Source organism: Epinephelus moara, chromosome 3 (genome assembly GCF_006386435.1).
Source record: "Epinephelus moara isolate mb chromosome 3, YSFRI_EMoa_1.0, whole genome shotgun sequence".
Taxonomy (NCBI): Eukaryota; Metazoa; Chordata; class Actinopteri; order Perciformes; family Serranidae; genus Epinephelus; species Epinephelus moara.
In genome coordinates, this window is record NC_065508.1 from 39,415,894 (window position 1) to 39,434,418 (window position 18,525).

The 18,525-nt window shown below is 40.1% G+C and overlaps 1 protein-coding gene across 2 annotated transcripts in view; it reads left to right on the forward strand.

Annotated features, from left to right (window-relative positions):
* The window catches only part of sim2 (SIM bHLH transcription factor 2), a 54,187-nt gene extending 43,402 nt beyond the window's left edge, over positions 1–10,785 (forward strand). For both annotated transcript variants that reach the window (XM_050035608.1, XM_050035613.1), the window contains exon 11: positions 8,477–10,785. In XM_050035608.1, the coding sequence (XP_049891565.1) occupies positions 8,477–9,231 (755 nt within the window). In that variant the 3' untranslated portion in view covers positions 9,232–10,785. The remainder of the gene's footprint in view (positions 1–8,476) is intronic.
* The last annotated feature ends 7,740 nt before the right edge of the window (positions 10,786–18,525 follow it).

An 18,525-nucleotide genomic window follows, 5' to 3' on the forward strand; every position in this document is an offset into this window, starting at 1 on the left:
TACACAAAATTAGAGTAGTTACTGAGGAACTAATGAGGAACGAATGAGGAACTAATGAGGAACGAATGAGTAGTTACTGAGGAACTAAGCTACACAAAATTAGAGTAGTTACTGAGGAACTAATGAGGAACGAATGAGGAACTAACTATTAGTTAATGGTCAGTTCTTCAGTAACCCCTGGTCAAATTTCAGAGGAGTAGTTACTGAGGAACTAATGAGGAACTAACTATTAGTTATAGAGGAGTTAATCACGACTTAATGATTAGTGAACTATTTATTTCATCAGTACAGAATCATTACTCAATGACCTGTCCATTAGTTAACCTTTTATGTCCTAAAGTAAAGTGACACATAATGAGTAGTCTTTCATTACTTCATCATCATCTTTACAATTAGTTCCTTAACAAAAAAACAGCAGGATTCTTGAGAAGAGTTTTATTCATTATTTTCAGAACACATACACATTAATATGACCATCCATGTTATTCTGTAAGATGATGCCTTAAGGTGCTGTCACACCAAACCGACATCAAAGAACTAGCGGCGACAAAAGCCAACTGTTGCGTCGTCTACGGCGCCTCATGTCACCCTGTGTCAGTTGCATTTGAACACACTACAAAGACTACATCCGATGGCCAAGTAGCACGTACATTCTGCACCTGCGTGAGAGGAAATAATACAAAAAGGGAAACCGGAAGTACGAGGAATGCAAGAGATAAATAAAGTAGTGGAGTGAGAGAGTGGTACATCTTGTTAGCCGAGGGGTTTCCTATCTGTGCAGTCGAGCACCGCAGCACCTCCACGGACTATTACATCCAGACGTCCCAGTGTGTCCTCCGCAGGCTCCACTTCACTCAGCTGCCCAACAAACCCGCTGCTTCTTCCCACTTTAACCTGAATAACAAACTGGGGCTCGGTGCTCCGGTTGGATCCAAACGGAGAGCCGGGGCTAGCTGGGAAGCTANTTGTATTTCTCTGTAATGTAGCACAGTGTTAACAATGTTACTGATACTATTCTTTCTCACACCTTCAACTCAAACCATTGTGTTGCCCCGCCCACAATATATAATTTAATAATCAAATGTACATTGTAAACATGCGGGCGACTAGCCGACTGATGGCCTGAAATGATGACTATTGGTCGACTAGGAAAATTCTTTGTCAGGGAGCAGCTCTAAAGGTGCGGACACACCAAACCGACATCAAAGAACTAGCGGCAACGAAAGCCAACTGTTGCGTCATCTACGTCGCCTCATGTCGCCCTGTGTCAGTTGCATTTGAACACACTACACGGACTACATCCGACGGCCAAGTAGCACGTACGTTCTGCGTCTGCGTGAGAGAGAGCAGAGTGAGAGAGTAGTACATCCTGACAGCCGAGGGGTTTCCTATCTGTGCAGCCGAGCACCGCAGCACCTCCACGGACTATTACATCCAGACGGTCCCGGTGTTTCCTCCGCAGGCTCCACTTCACTCAGCTGCCCGATAAAACCGCTGCTTCTTCCCACTTTAACCTGAATAACAAACCAGGGCTCGGTGCTCCGGTTGGATCCAAACGGAGAGCCGGGGCTAGCTGGGAAGCTAGCAGAGGCTAACTAGCTGTGCTTCCCTCCGGTCATGCTGCGGCTATTCAGGTTAAAGTGGGAAGAAGCAGCGGGTGCTGCGGCTATTCAGGTTAAAGTGGGAAGAAGCAGCGGGTCTGTCGGGCAGCTGAGTGAAGTGGACCCTGAGGAGGAAGCACCGGTTAGCCCCGGTTTCACTACAGGCAGATTCACTCGCTACAGGGGCAAGGAAATAAAACCTGAACAGCCAATCAGAGTGATCTCTTTCACCAACAAGCTCTGCCGCCGATTCAACATGCTCAATCGGCCAAAAAGCTGCCGACGCCGAAGTGCCGACGGTGCGAGACACACCGCAAAAACTAGTGACAGACGCTCACCGACGGCCCGACTTTCCCGTCGGCTTGGTGTGTCAGGGCCTTTAGAAATAAATATGATAGTGTGTCACATTTTAGGTAGGCTAAGCTTAAAGAATTTATCATGGGGGCTGCGTGTAAAGTACTTATGGAGATAGATTTGTTTCATAATTATGTGTGTGAACAGATTGACAATCTGTGTGTAAATGTGTAATCTGTAAATATAAAACACCTTTCACAAATACAAAAAAAGATTTGTAAACTCACAGAAATATTTTGCAAGTATAAAACAGATCTGCAAATACACAAACACATTCCACAAATAAAACAAAAATCTGTGAATACATTAAATTAATTTGCAAATAAATGAAAAGCATTTGTGAATATCTTCCTAACATTTACAGCTTTCAAACAGGCATTTGTGAACTCAGTTTTTATTTGTGAATCGAAAAAACATTTGTGGATCTCAGTTCTATGCGTGTGGATTTGCTTTTTACACACAAAGAGTTTTGAAACAAACTTTCTGCCAGTCCGAACGAAAATGCACTCGTATCACTCAGCCATTTTTGGATAGCAAGTGATCACCCAGCTGATGACGTCATTTCTGCATGTCAAAGTAAGAGCACGCAGTCTTTCTATGAGCTGTTTTTTTTTTTTTTTAATAATCAGCGATAAGTAACGTGCATTCATTGTTTTATGTTGATGTCATACAGTGAGTATTAGTGTGTGTTTATTTTTTTTATGTATATTATCTGACACACACTTTTGTATACATTTCTGTTTGAGTATGAAAGGCACGGTGGCTTGGCTGCTTCTTCAGTTGGCAGTTATCAGCCAACTCATCCTTTATATTTTTCATTTCGAGTAGGATTAAAGTCACAAAGCACTTCACATCTTATTATTAGTGTACTCTTACTAATGTAGTTGTAATGTCTGTGCTGAACCGCACCGTGTTTAGTGAGGTTACATCGTTTCAGTGAGGTTACGTTAACTGTTGTAAGATATGACAAGTGGCAACACCCTGGTTGAGGTCTTTGATAGAACAGCTGTCGGTGTTCGTAGCTGTTTTTGTTTAGAAATGTCGTATTGTAGTTTTATTGTTCATTGTTAATATGTAGATTGCACTAAGCTAACGTTAGCTACTGAAACGGCATCTGTTGCCATGGCAACAGTAAACATTCATGCTGCGGGATGGGGGGATGAAAGCAGGGTGCAGCATTTTATACATTATAAATAGACCTGAAGTCAGTACCATCCAACCTCAAACAACTGTACTGTGAACAACGGTGTGATCAGTATACAGTACTTTACACGCAGCCCCCATGATAAATTCTTTAAGCTTAGCCTACCTAAAATGTGACACACTATCATATTTATTTCTAAGGCATCATCGTACAGAATAACATGGATGGTCATATTAATGTGTATGTGGTCTGAAAATAATGAATAAAACTCAAAACTTCTCAAGAATCCTGCTCCCTGTGATTTTTTTTGTTAAGGAACTAACTGTAAAGATGATGATGAAGTAATGAAAGACTACTCATTATGTGTCACTTTACTTTAGGACATAAAAGGTTAACTAATGGACAGGGGTTATTGAGTAATGATTCTGTACTGATGAAGTAACTAGCTCACTAATCATTAAGTCGCGATTAATTCCTCTATGAAATTTGATCACGAGTTAATGAAGAACTGACCATTAACTAATAGTTAGTTCCTCATTAGTTCCTCAGGAACTACTCCTCTGAAATTTGATCAGGGGTTACTAAAGAACTGACCATTAACTAATAGTTAGTTCATCATTAGTTCCTCATTAGTTCCTTAGTAACTACTCTAATTTTGTGTAGCTTAGTTCCTCAGTAACTACTCATTCTTTCCTCATTAGTTCCTCATTCGTTCCTCATTAGTTCCTCAGTAACTACTCTAATTTTGTGTAGCTTAGTTTCTCAGTAACAACTCATTCGTTCCTCATTAGTTCCTCAGTAACCACTCTAATTTTGTGTACCTTATTGTAAAGTGTTACCGAACACTCTTCTACCTGACTATTTAGGATGTACAGACATAGGCTCCTGTAGAGTTGTAGCAGCTCCTTCCCATTCCTGTTAATCATGGTGTCAGAGTTGTTTTGAGGAGCTAGATCTAAGTGATTAGTAGGAGCTTGCTGAGTAATTAAATTGTGCCCTTGACTACTGGTGACTTCTGAATGTGTACCCACCCAGGCATTAAAATCACACAGATTATTATATTGGTATCAAAGGCTTTACAGAAACCAAGAAGTATGATTAAACTCTGCACAAAGAAATGAATAGCCTGTTAAGCATAAGCCTAACAGTGTGAAAACCTGTCTTTTTTCCCATGAAACCTGATTTGACTTCATCAGTAATCAGATCAGGTTCATTTCTGGACACTTATTTGACAAATACAATAATTTTAAAATACGTTATTTTAAATTTAACTTTATGAAACTTTAAACTTCTGTTCTGTGACCTGTCATCAACATTATTCATCTGTTACTACCTTTACATACATGTACTTTTGTCCCTACTTAACCTCAGCACTAACAAAATACCAAAAGGCTTAACAGACAGCAGCAGTTTAAAACTTCTGTCACAGAGTTATATTTCAACACACTAAGTTTCAACACACTGAAAGAAAATATTTACTATTTGTCATCACCTGAATATTTTGTTGAAAAAAGATTCTGCCAATGACTAGAACTGGCACTTCTTCGGTGGAAAACAATGGGATCATGGCATAAAGCCTCACCTAGTTCAAATTCAAAGTAGCTAACAATATACAGACAATTAACATTTTGTCCAGGCACTTTAAAAAAAAACAAAAAAAACAGAGGGTATAACAATGTACTGAATGTGTGAATATGAGTGAAAAACAAGTCAACACAGACAGAAATGTCTATTTAGGAGCTTACTGTATATAATATATGTGGCTTTGGATGACCATTCCTCCGATTAAATGAATTTGACATGCGGTGTCCCGCAGAGCTCCATCTTAGGACCAATTCTCTTCAGTTTGTATACCACTCGGCAATATTATTAGAAATCACAACATCAATTTCCGCAACTATGCAGATGATACTCAGCTATATATCTCTGTGAATTCAGAAGACTACAATTCAATCAATAAGCTGATAGCATGTATGTCTGACATAGGATTGTGGATGAATCAGAACTTTTTACCATTAAACCAAGATAAAACTGAGGTTCTTGTTATTGGAACAAAAGCTGAAAGAGAAAAGCTGTCTGACCACCTAAAATCATTTGCAAAAAAGAACATGTAAAAAACCTTGGTGTTATAAATGATCCTGATCTTAACTTTGACCATCACATTAAAAATGTAATTAAAGTGTCATTTTATCACCTAAGGAACATTGCCAAAGTCAGACCGTTTCTCTCCCAGGCAGATACAGAAAATTGATTCATGCTTTTATCTCCAGCCAACTGGACTACTGCAATGCTCTTCTGTCTGGTGTGTCCAAGAAAGCTATTTCTAAGTTACAGCTCGTGCAAAATGCATGCAGCACGTGTTCTGACAAAAACCAGGCAGAGAGCACACATCACTCCAGTTTTAAAATCACTACATTGGTTACCTGTCAGTCAAAGAATACATTTTAAAATCATTTTATTGGTTTTTAAAGCTCTAAATGGCCCTGCCCCATCTTATCTGTCTGACATGCCCAAAATATATGTGCCTTCAAGGTCCCTAAGATTCTCAGATTCAAATCTCTTGAATGTTCCGAAGGTTACAACAAAAAGGCCTGGTGAGGCAGCCTTTACTTATTATGGCCCTAAACTCTGGAACAGTCTACCTTAGGGTCTTAGGAGCTCTAAATCTGTTGAAACTTTCAAACAAAATCTTAAGACACACCTTTTCACCATTGCTTTCTCTTGAAATGTGTTTTTATGTATTTATGCTTTTACGAGGCATTTTTTATTCATGCTTTTATTTTGTTTTTATTTCTAACAAATGTCTTGATTGTCTTTTCTGTTCAGCACTTTGTGTTGCATTTTATGCATGAATTGTGCTGTATAAATATGGTTATTATTATTATTATTATTATTATTATTATTATAAAAACACTTTTAGAAAACCTAAATTGAGAAGAAACAGAGGAGCCATTGGTTTATCATTTCTGTACATTTATGACAGTCTATGCTGCCTGTAAGGAGTTTAAATTTACTGTGGATGTCTGGAGTGTCATTAACTACAAACACCATAAACCATTGAGCCAATCGCTTGCCATTGATTGGCTAAGAGGCCTTAGTGAGACAGGCCCTTCCTTTGAACTCAGGCTCGCATTGGCTATTGAGGCCATAGCAACAGCATTGGAAGCTCCTACTGGCTCAAGTGAGGAATTAATCAAAAGGTCGGGAGTTTGCCACCATTTTGACAGCAAGGAGTCGGTATATTTACACGCAAACAATAGAAAGTACGGATAATATGTGGAAAAATATAAATGTTTGAAATGATGCAACAGCAAGTTGTGGATATCTATGGATGTAATTATGTGTTTGGACTAAATATTTCACTGGATTAAGATCATCTGGCTCTTTGGGAGTGTATGAACACTGCATAAGCAGCATTTTGTTGGTACGATAAAAGCTGTCCTTTACCTCAGCATGATATATGGTTGGTTGCCATTATAGTTTAATGGCGCTCGGTGGCAGCGGGGGAAAACATGGCGGGACAAGAACAAAAGTCTGAGTGGGGTGAGAGAGATGGCTGGTGGATGGATCCAGCAAACATCGTCTTTCACCCGGGAGAGCGGCATTCATGTCCTGTAAGATTATAAAGCCAAAACCCTGTTCTTTTTCCCTAAACCAAACCACATAATTTTGTTGCCTAAATCCAACCACATGCGTGGAAACGGAAGTATATTTTGAAAAAGGACAATGCGTGTAACAGGCATAACTTGACACAGTGTCCCAGAACGTTAACAACTAATGCTCCCAGGGTACTTTTCACATTGTATCTGGATGTGGAAGGTCCATGACCGAACGTCGATATGTGATGAGGTCAGAGTGAAAATGTGTTGTTCGAATAGGTTGTATGAGTAAACCAATTAAACAGCAGCAAATACAGCAATTGTTTACGTATCGTATTCATCAAATAAAACCTTGCAAGGACCTGAGGTCAGGACATGAGCCTTTGTGCCTGGATAGTGTGATGTGTGTGGTTGTGCTGCTGCAGTGGTCCTGCCTGATGCCTCCTGCTGCTGCTGTTATCATTAGTCATATACTTCTACTATTATTATACACATATGATTATTGTCACATACATATACTATCATATATTAATATATACCTACAACATATTGTACCACAATAGCCATAATTATTATTGTAATATTATTACTTAAATTAATATTGTTGTAAGCTACTGTCACTACTGTCTGTACTGCATCTCTCGCTGTCTCTCTTTCTGTATCATTTTGATCTGTTCTGTACGACATCTTTTGCACGTCTGTCCGTCCTGGAAGAGGGATCCCTCCTCAGTTGCTCATCCTGAGGTTTCTACCAAATTTTTTTTTTTCCCTGTTAAAGGGTTTTTTTTGGGGGGGGGGGGGGGGTTCCTTATCCGCCCTCTGAGTCAAATTGTTATTTGTGATATTGGGCTTTATAAATCAAATTTGATTGATTGATTGATTGATTGATTTCTAAGAGGTTATAAACAGTGTTAATTTTGACAGCTATTTTAGATTAAGTCTTAGTCTTGAGATGAAAATGCTTATTAGTTTTAGTCAAATTTTTATCATTCATAGATTTAGTTGACAAAAATTGGCTGCATGCTTTACTGCCATTCAGCCACTAGAGAAACATCCTGGCAACGACAATTTACTTAAGTTTTCCAGCCTATTGCTCATGCAGCATTTGAAGACAATCACAAGCACGGCTGTTCTTGGCTTTCAACGTCCGATAGTTCACCAGTAACATTTTCATCACATCTTGTCTCATCAACAAAAATTAAACATAGATTTCGTCCTAGTTTTTATTATCAAGATCTATTTTTAGCTTGTCATCATCTTATTTTTGTCACGGAAAAAAGGTTGTTGACGAAAAATTGACGTTTCAATCAACAAAATCCAAGCACTGGTTTTAAAGATGTGGTACATCACCACTCACAACAACAAAAAGCTAGCAACTAAACACTGCTGCTAAGAGGAAGTAAATTGGAAATATTTAAAAAAGGTTTAGCACATTTTGTAGATCCACATATGTCCATATAAAATATGTGACTGTGGTTTGTCTGCTTAGGAGAGTGTTTACAAAAAGCTTTATTTTCAGAGGTGGAATGCTTTATCAATGTGAATGTGTAAGGCCTCAACACAGAGAATAATGTGTGTCACTGGTTAATATGTTTTAGGTGGAAAGGAAAATGTACATGGACATTGACATCATGGCACAACCTAAAGAATGTATCAAATATCTTCAGACCAGATTCATTGACACACTGACATTTGATTTAAAATATGTCTCCTGCCTCCTCTGTCAGCAGAAGTTCTGATGTAATTTTAGCTTCTGAATATTGTGTTTTTCTCATCAGGCCCTGTGCTGGCAGCTGACCGGAGGTACCCTGATGAGATCTACTATGATTCTTCCAGCAGCACAAACCCACCCTCTACCAACAAGCTGAAGGAAGAACCCTACGAACATTACACACTTGTCCACAGGGAGGTGTCTGAGGTTTGTCCATACCCTCGTCTTCATGCCACCAAAGACAATAAGCCTTTTGGCCAGGATGTCCAACATAATACAAGAGGTACTGAGGGCCCTCGAAGTGACCGGGCCCTTGCCTGCCCTTTGGTCAGTGGCCTTGTACTGGGTAAAGGTGATCAGGGTGGCTTGCTGCACAGTGCAGGCCAGCCTCTCCCTGTGCACATGGCACTAGAGCAGAAGAGAAGGCTGTGTTTGATGGAGGCTCCCTACAGCCACCCAGCTGCAGGATATCCACAACCGACTGATGGTCGCCAGCAGCATGGGGCAGCTGCAGAGCTGCAGCCCAAGTCTGCTGAGGAGGACCGGAGAATGTTGATAGGTATGGGTGTTGGGGTAGGACTTCCAGCCCAATCTCCATACATGTCTTTGAATTTTCATAAAGTCTGGGGCAAACACAATCCTATTAAAGCCACCCCTTTAGCCACACTGAGCCATATACCAGATGGCCACATTTACCATGGTAAAGAAACAGCCTCTTACAGCTGTAACAGCCAGAGTCCCAGCTCAGGCTCATCGCCTGAGAGCCATAGAGAGATGCCACATTACATTGGCACATCTGTTATTATCACAAACGAGAGGTGACCCAGAACAGAAGCTCGGAAGAGCCATGACTCTGAGTGCTTCAAAGACTCCAGCCAGACTCATTTCGCTTGGATACATCCATTTTGCACTTCTGCAGGATAGCGTGATACCCAATAGAACTTTACAGATGAGTTGTCCTTCATATAAAAAATCAGCCTGAACATATTTAGAAAATGTATGCAATACAGCTTTTGCCATAATTTTGTTAACTTTTTCTTTTATCATTAAAATTATTCAACCCAAACCCAAATTCAGGGCCTAAACATTATAGGTGATTTGAACCTTTTTTGTTTGTTTGTTTGTTTGTTTGTTTGTTTGTTTGTTTGTTTGTTTGTGTGTTTGTTTTTTAATTTTCACACATGGAAATACCTTGTTCAGCTTGGTGGTGACAGTCAGAAGTGTTTATGTTGAAAATATGTGTGTGGATTTTGGATAGAAAACACCAGGCTTCATTTGAAAAACACAAACAGTCTGTCATGGGGTGTGAGTATCAGCAATATTGTAAGATGAGAATCAGTTTTGAGTGAAAAAGAATGTTTCATAGTGATGTCAGGCATACACTAGTCAACTGAAAAATCTCTCGAAACCTTTTAAATACTTTTTGAAATGATATGGTTGTGCAGTGTAGTATAACTGTGTTTATGATAAGGTGCAGCCCCACAGCATGAGCAGCAGGCCTCTAGTACGACAGCTCTTGAGTTTTATTTATCAGGCAAAAATAATTAATGTGGGCAGATTTTTTTTTTTCTTTAAATGTACTATTTATTCAAAATGATATATGTATTGCATCACTTACCAGGCATTAACACACACAACATATGGTGCAACAAAGTGGGCCAAGACATTCTCACCCCAAGTAGTCACATATTGCTGCTTTGTCAGTGGCCTTTCACATCTACATATTATGTGCTAGGTATCCTCCTCTGTCTCTGCTCAGCACATGGTTAGGTTTATAATTTAAAAAAATGCTTTGGTTTGGTTTGATTTTTTTTACATTTTCAATATTGGGGGTATTGGCCAAGTTCAGCATTATAGGCACTGTTTGCTATCTTTCACTGGACATGCAGGATGTTCTTACAGAACTCTGTATGGAAATATTTTAATACTGCTTTGTCCCCTTGATCAAATTGGTGATTACATTTTTGACTGAACCAAAGGACAGAATCATGGCTGTGGTTTTAAAATGAATCTACATTCATACGGTTTGTTGGAGCCATCCACCCCCCCCTCCTGCCTGCTCTGTAACGACTCTCTAGCTGTTTATATGAAGTCCTCACCAGCAGCGTTTCAAAGTGACGCTGTCCAGCAGCGGATCATATTGCCACGAAAGGTGCCATCTAGTCAACCAGTGGCACATCATAACACCACCAAAGGTTACATCTGGCTGCGTTACAAATTGATGCTGCCTGGCAGCATATTGTACCGCTTTGAAAGGTGGCTTTTGCCGTTGCTGTCTGATGCCGATTTTACTGACAGAGCAGCAGTTTTTGACGACTTTGGAATGAGAACAGACTTAGAATTGGTTATCATGGAAACATGTTTGTCTACTATAAAATAAAGATTATTTTAAAGGAAAACTATGGTTTATTAGAACTTGTGTTTTATTTCCATACCTCTGCTTCTGTTTATTATGAAGACACTGTCCTTACCAAGCCAAGCTCTGCAAACGTGGTGACATCATAACAAGAAATCAGGTCAAGAAACATGAAACTTTAGCTGATGTGAGGCATCCATGTATGTTCAACTTTTCAGTCACTTACAACTAATTAATTGTCAAGGCAGCTATTGTCGCTTTCAGAAAAATGTGTAAGTCATAATCATGAATAAAATATTGAAAAATTTACTTCAGAAACTGGTGACAAATAAATCTTCAAGATTTAAAAGTTCTGTTTTGTTTAATAAATTCTTACTCAAACCACCATCAACAGTCAGCCGGTCAATGTCCTCTCTGCTCTTCCCTGGACAAAACTGTGCATATGTACTGACAGTAAGTGGTAAACTGACTGAATGTGGAAAACATATTGTTAAAATTTCTCTTATTTTTCCTAAAATATCTCAGACTGTGCATGATCTGTTTTGTAAATAGATGAACATTTTCATAATGTACTTCTTTACACTAAAAGAAAGGGAAACATTGAGAGGTGATGTTATTTGTTGGTTATTATGTAATGGTGTTACTGGTCTGGTCCACTGGAGATCAGACAATGCTGTGTGTGGCCCGTGAACTAAACTGAGTTTGACACCCCTGCATTTAAAGAGGCAACAGATAGCATATTTTCCTAAATATATCATTATGAAAATAATGTGGGTTGCACAGGGTAGTGGCCACAGTAAAATCAGACTATCAGAGTTTACATAAATTACTTAGTGGCTTTGCAATCTTTGTAATAAGCTTCTGCCACTGGTGCCGAAATTTCGCGGAAAAAATCTGCTTTACGGCAGGAAACGCGTCATGTATTGCGAAATTGGTCAGTCAGCCAAGGGACTGGAGAGGGTCCTTATGAGGAGTTGGGCATGAGATAGCTGAGTCAAGAGCACAATGGCAGACGGACAAAGTTTGGAGATAAGTGAAAAAGGGCCTAGCAAAATAAAACGAGCTCCTCTGTCTGAGGAGGCAAAGAAGAGCAAAAAGGAGAGTGATAAAAGAAGAGGAAAAAGAAGAGTAAAGCTCAGTCAGGCATTCAAGAGATGGAGGGAGCTCTTTGACCAAAGAGGCTTCAAAACCGATGTCCAGCTAGCTTTCTTTCCAATGGATCGGTAAGTAACACGGCTAAATGTTAGCTAGACGAGGGGGACAACCCTCCATTCCAAAACACCGCCATTTCGAAACACCGCCGTTCCAAATCACCCCCACTCCGAAACTGATTTTCAAGTCCATATCAAGTTTCCTGCATCAAACACTGCCACCCGCTCTCCGGCCGCACTTGCACAATTCTGAAATTTGTTGTACTACAAAAGCTTGAAATGAATGTTCATCTCAGGGCTGGTTCCAGAAAATAATGACTAGAGGTGCATCTTAGGTCAGAGGGGGTGAACATGCCTGGCACGTTATTCAACACTAAATTATGCATTTTCCAGTCATTTCAAGTTGGATGATACCAGCCAAGCAAGAATATTTAAAGTGTCTTTCAAGTGCTTTATTGCAGCAATATTGTAGCAGAACAAAGAAAAGGCTACATTTAGTCTGGGCTACCTCACCCATCAGTCCATCTAGCAACAGATGTTTCTTACCCTGAAAATAAAACATAGAAATTCAAACTAGGAATTCTATCTATAACAATCAGTGTTGTCAGCTCAAAACCATCACTGATTGTTATAGATAGAATTCCTAGTTTGAATTTCTAGTTTTTATTTTATTTTTTATTTCAAATTTGCACAAACAGTATAATGTGGTAGGACACAGAAACATTATTAACTTCTTCCTACCCCTTTGAACATGACACATACCATCTAACTTACTCACCAACTAATTTATTGTATTGTTTATATGCCCTATTTTTGTTATTTGTTTTTCTGTGTCTTTTTTTAAACATGTTTAGTAAAGTTGAATTAAAAAAAAAAAAAAAAAGCTCAAATAAAATAAAAGTAACCTGTGTGGTCCATTTCATCCGGCAGAAACCGCCATACCACAGCAAAAGGTGCAGGTTTTATAGAGTCTTATAGCTCCTCTTTACCTAGGTCATCGGTTGGCGGTGCTTTGGATGAGCCGGGCGCCTGCTCTGGGGCTGGGGGTGAAGGCAGCGGCTCAGGCGGGAGTGAGCAGGACGAGGCTGCCGATTGCTCCCCAGCAGCTAGGCTAACTTCACGTCGAGGTCGAGTCTCTGTCTCACCATCGTTGCCGTTGTCTGACTTGTTGCTGGTTGTGTTTTGCTTGAACCATTTTCGAATATCCATGGCAATCCCGTTAACGTTATTTGTGTTACAGGCTGTTAACGGTACAGCAGAAAGCTGCGTCATGACAGACAGCGTTGACAGTGACGTTACTGAAGAAAGGCAGGAATTTTATTTAATTACCATTGAATTAAAACTAAACTGGCAAATAGAATACAGACTTCACTATCAATGTGTTCTATATTGTTATGTCAACATTAATTTTTTTTTTTCCACTCTTTTCAACTGAGCATGCAGACACATAAAATAAGGGTGCAATGCATGCTTATGCACCTTCGTAAAACCGGGCCTGGTTCATTGTTTTTTACTGAAAATATGTCACTGTCTTCATTTATCATGTGTAATTTCACTAGCAGCAAATACATTTAAAAGGAGACGCTTGTCAAGTCTTTTTACGTGCGCTGTCCGTGGTGCTGAAATCCCCACTCCCAGCCGCACTCGCACAACACGTATCCCCGGGGGGCATACGTGTTGTCCCCCCCCTCTGGTCAGACAAACTACTGATAATCTGGCTTCTGGTCGGAGTAAATATATTAAATGCATTTATAAAACGGAAAGGTGAAATCAGTCAGTCTGATTGTTTCTTAACTGTGATATAATGAGCATATACCCACGGCTACCGTTTTAAAGCCTTACAGCATATCACCAGCTAGAAGCAACGATGTAGGCCTATCCATGACAACAATAAGCCGAGTGGAGCTGTAGTTGCAGGGGGAGGCTGGTCGGAGCAGATCTGTGATTGATAGCTAAGCAGCTAATTGCATTTTTTCAGTAAAATCTTTCACAGGCAGAAAGAAGCATCAAAATTGGCACAAATACTCCTTGGGGGATGTTCTTTTGACAAAACCCATTAGCCACACAAAAATCAAGATGGCTGCCATTTTTTCCAAGATGGCTGCCAATTCAATCCCAGAAATGCTATTTTGGGGGCAAGTTTGTGTAAAATTGTCCAATAAGTATAATCTTGATATCTAATCATACATGTTTGACCACAGAGAGGCCAGATTTATTGTATTGGAGAGGCCAAGAAGCTTCCTTCTACCATATTTACTCATGCTACATATCTACTCCACTGTTCCATCTGTATGAGTGCTCTGTGATCAGGAAAGCCACCCTGATCACAGAAGAACCCTCTCATCCCCTCCATCACTCATTCAGTCTCCTCACATCAGGCAGGAGATACAAAGTCCCACTGGCCAGAAAAACAATTTACAAAAAATCATTCATTCCAACTGCAATAACAGCCCTCAACAGCAGAGGAATTACAGTGCTTTGATCATGACTTGCTGCTGGTCCTTTTCTTTTCTTTTAAATGTCAATGTTTTGTACATGCACCTTTTTTGCGTGTTTTTTAGATCCTGTAAATGTCTTGGATGTGTTTTAAATGTCTTCTGTGTGTGTGTACACCTGGTGTTGAGCCCTGTTGAAGACAAATTTCTGTTGCCTTTTGGTTCCAGACAATAAAGTTTTCTATTCTATTCTATTCTATTCTATTCTATTCTATTTCAGCCATTGAAAGAAAATATTGTGCTTACTGATCTCTAAGCTGCTACACATGGCATAGGGGAGAGTGGCTTAAGATGAGCCAGTGGGTAAGTTGACTCACACACTGTTTTTAAATTAGTTTATAACCCTAACCCTAACCCACAACACAACCGTTCAGCCCGAGTTAGCTATATAGCTAATTAACATCTGTGGTCTCTGTGGCTTCTCTGCTACTGTGCAATTTGTTGTCATGTGACCATAAATTCACGAAGCACCCATCATTTCTATCTGGCTGTGATGGAGAGAGGTTCATGGGAGAAGTGGTAAGTATTTTTTTACACAAGAAACTTTTTTGAATTTTAACTTATTTTGGAACCTCCTTTTATCGTCATGACGGACTTCACCCGAGCAAGTTAGGAAGCCACATGTTAGCAGCCAACATACAGCATGTACACACAACGCCACTCACACATGTGTGACTGTTTACGTGCCTGCCACTTCTTCTACGGAGCATTCCATCACTAAATTTCAGAGAATTTTAATGCTTGGGGATTTTAATGTGCCTGTAAATGACACCACAAACACCTTTGCTAATAATTTTATAAATCTCACCGAATCTTTTAATTTTGTTCAACATGTCAATGGCCCGACACACATTAAGGGAAACATGCTGGACCTTGTTTTTACACTTGGTTTGGACATTGATTGTATCGTCTCTGAGGAGCTGCCTGTCACTGATCACAACTGCATTCTGTTTAATTTGTCTATTATTTCTGATTGTTCAACCAGCAAACGTACGAAACTCTTCCATATGTTAAATAACCTCTCTGCTGAGAAATTCTCATCTGCTTTGAACAGTGTGGTGCAGCCTTTTAGTATTAATGTTAACGTTGACTCCCAAGTTTTAACTTTTAACTCACACTGCTCTGCTATTCTTGATAAGATTGCTCCTTTAAAGTTTCAAACTATTCCCGCAGCTAATCCCACTCCCTGGCTGAACGACAACATCCATTGCCTTCGTCGTAAATGTCGGAGAGCTGAGCGCTTGTGGAAATCAACCAAGCTTTATGTACATCGTCTTTATTTTAAAGAACTGTTAGGTGAATTCAATTCTGTTGTTAGGGTGGCCAGAGCCTCTTATTTTAAAAATCTCATCATCTCCAACAAGAGAAATCCCAGGGTCATTTTTGACACTATAAGTAGCATTACTGCTGTGCAACCGCCTGCTCTACCTGTGTCTTCTGATGAGGACTGTAATAATTTTTTTAATGTTTTTTTGTGAATAAGGTTGCCAGTGTCAGGACCAGTATAACACCCTCCTCCTCCTCCCTTCCTGATCCTCCCAAACAACAGTCAATTATTGACAATTTCTCACCTGTCTCCTTACAAGACTTAGCAGATCTTGTGTGTACTATGAAGATCTCTTCTAGTCCGCTGGATATCCTGCCTACAACTTTGCTGAAAAATGTTTCCAGCACTATTGGTCCATCTCTGCTCTCCATAATCAATAGCTCACTGGTTTCTGGTTGTGTCCTGTCCCATTTCAAGCAAGTGGTTGTTCAGCCGCTTCTCAAAAAGCCCAATCAGGACCCCGCTGTTCTTAGCAACTGCCGGCCCATTTCCAAGTTGCCCTTTGTATCTAAGATTTTAGAAAAAGCAGTTGCAAACCAGTTAGTGACGGCGTTGATTAGTTACAATATCTTCGATAAATTTCAGTCCGGTTATCGTCAGTTAGATTCCACAGAAACTGCTCTTCTCAGGGTCTCCAGTGACATCATGATGGCCTCCGATGCCAGTAAATCCACTATCCTGGTTCTGCTTGATCTCAGTGCAGCCTTTGACACTGTTGATCACCACATCCTTTTAGACAGGCTGAGGGACAGGGTAGGAATCTCAGGGACCGCCCTTCATTGGTTTAAATCCTATCTGTCTGATAGATCCTTTTCTGTGGCTGTTGGCATTCTTAAATCAGAGTTTGCCCCCCTTTCTTGCGGGGTGCCCCAAGGTTCAGTGCTTGGGCCTATCCTCTTTACGCTATATATGCTCCCTCTCAGAGATGTCATCAGCAATTTTGAAGGTATCTCATACCATATGTATGCGGATGACCTCCAGTTATATTTTTCTTTTAACCCTGATAGGACCGATGGAATTGAGTCACTGCGCGATTGTATGAATGTAATTAAGGACTGGATGGCTACTAACTCCCTTCAGTTGAATGCAGCCAAAACTGAGATTTTAATTATTGCACCTGACGCCTCAGCATCTAAAGTGGCTAGCTGCTTAGGGTCCCTTAGTGCAAATGTGCGCCCCAAGTTGAGAACCCTTGGGGTCACATTTGATCAGACCATGCTTTTCAATGACCACATCAAAACTGTCACTCGCTCCTGCTTTTTCCACCTCAAAAACATTTCCAAACTCAGATCCATGTTAACTTATTCCGAGCTAGAAATGATCATCCATGCTTTTATTTCCTCACGTCTAGATTACTGTAATTCTCTTTTCACCTGTCCCAATAAAACTTCATTAGACCGCCTCCAACTAGTCCAGAACGCTGCCGCCAGGCTTCTGTCCAGATCTCATAAGTTCACTCACATCACTCCAGTCCTGGCATCCTTGCACTGGCTCCTTGTTAATTTCAGGATCCAGTACAAGATTTTAACCATCACTTACAGAGCCCTTCATGGTCAAGCACCTGCATACCATTGACGGATCTGGTGTCCTTTAACTGTCCTGTCAGGTCACTGCGGTCCGCTGAAGGCCATCTGCTTACTGTCCCTCGCACAAAATTAAAGACCAAAGGTGATAGAGCCTTTAAGGCTGTTGCACCTAAATGGTGGAATGCACTACCTCATGAGCTGAGAGCGGCCTCTTCCGTGGACATTTTTAAAAGGCAGTTAAAAACACATCTGTTTAGACATGCGTTCCAGTAATAGCCCATTGTATCATCTCTGTATTTCGCTGCACTTTATTTTTTATTGTTTTTGTGTTTTTGTATTGTTTCTGTTGTTGTATTTTGTGTATTTTAACTTGTGAAGCACTTTGTGAGTCCTCTCTGTGAGAAGTGCTATATAAATAAATTTACTTACTTATTTACAGAGTCGTGAAACTAGCGCGAGCGCAAGTGACAGCAAAACACAGTTAAGACTCTCACACTGAGCTGAAATGAAGTGAGTGCACATAAATTAACTACATCACGTTAGGGATGTATTTAAGCTTTTATTACTGAGAAAATCAATTGACCATTTTTGTACATTTCTAATAAACGTTTTTCTGGAATAATGTTGTGTTTATGCATATTTTGTACATTACTTTAAAAAATATTCTGAGTAAATGGCATAAAGAGATATTAAAAGGATTTCTGATGTATAAATTTGAATTTTCCATAGTTAAAACCCTATTATTTGACACCAGAATCATTGAAATTGGCCCAGAAAATGAAGTTCTGTCATAAAAGATGGTTGAAATGGCAGCCATCTTTAAAAATGGCGGCCATTTTGAAATTTACGTGGCTAATGGGATTTTTCAAAAGAATGACCCAAGAGGTACACTCAGTCAAATTTTGGTGCTTCTTTCCAGATTTGAAAGATTTTTTTGCTTACCTGCACAGCTATGAGTATGCGGCTGATTGGAGGCACCTGTTGACGAACTGCGGGCGTTGTCCCCAATATTCGGAATAGCGGGGCGTTTAGAAAAAATGGGAAACCTCACCATTACGAAGAATGGAGGTCTATTTTCGGAAAGGCAGGGTTTCGGAAAGGCGGGGTGTAACCCTAGATGAGAGAGGACTGTACTGTACTGTCTGCTAGTTCATTCCTAGCTGGCCAGCATCGCAAATCGCCGCAACCAGGGACCAGGTAGCGAGTGTTGGTCGGCTGACATCCTCGTTACCATTCTATGGCAGCCCTCGGACAGTGATAT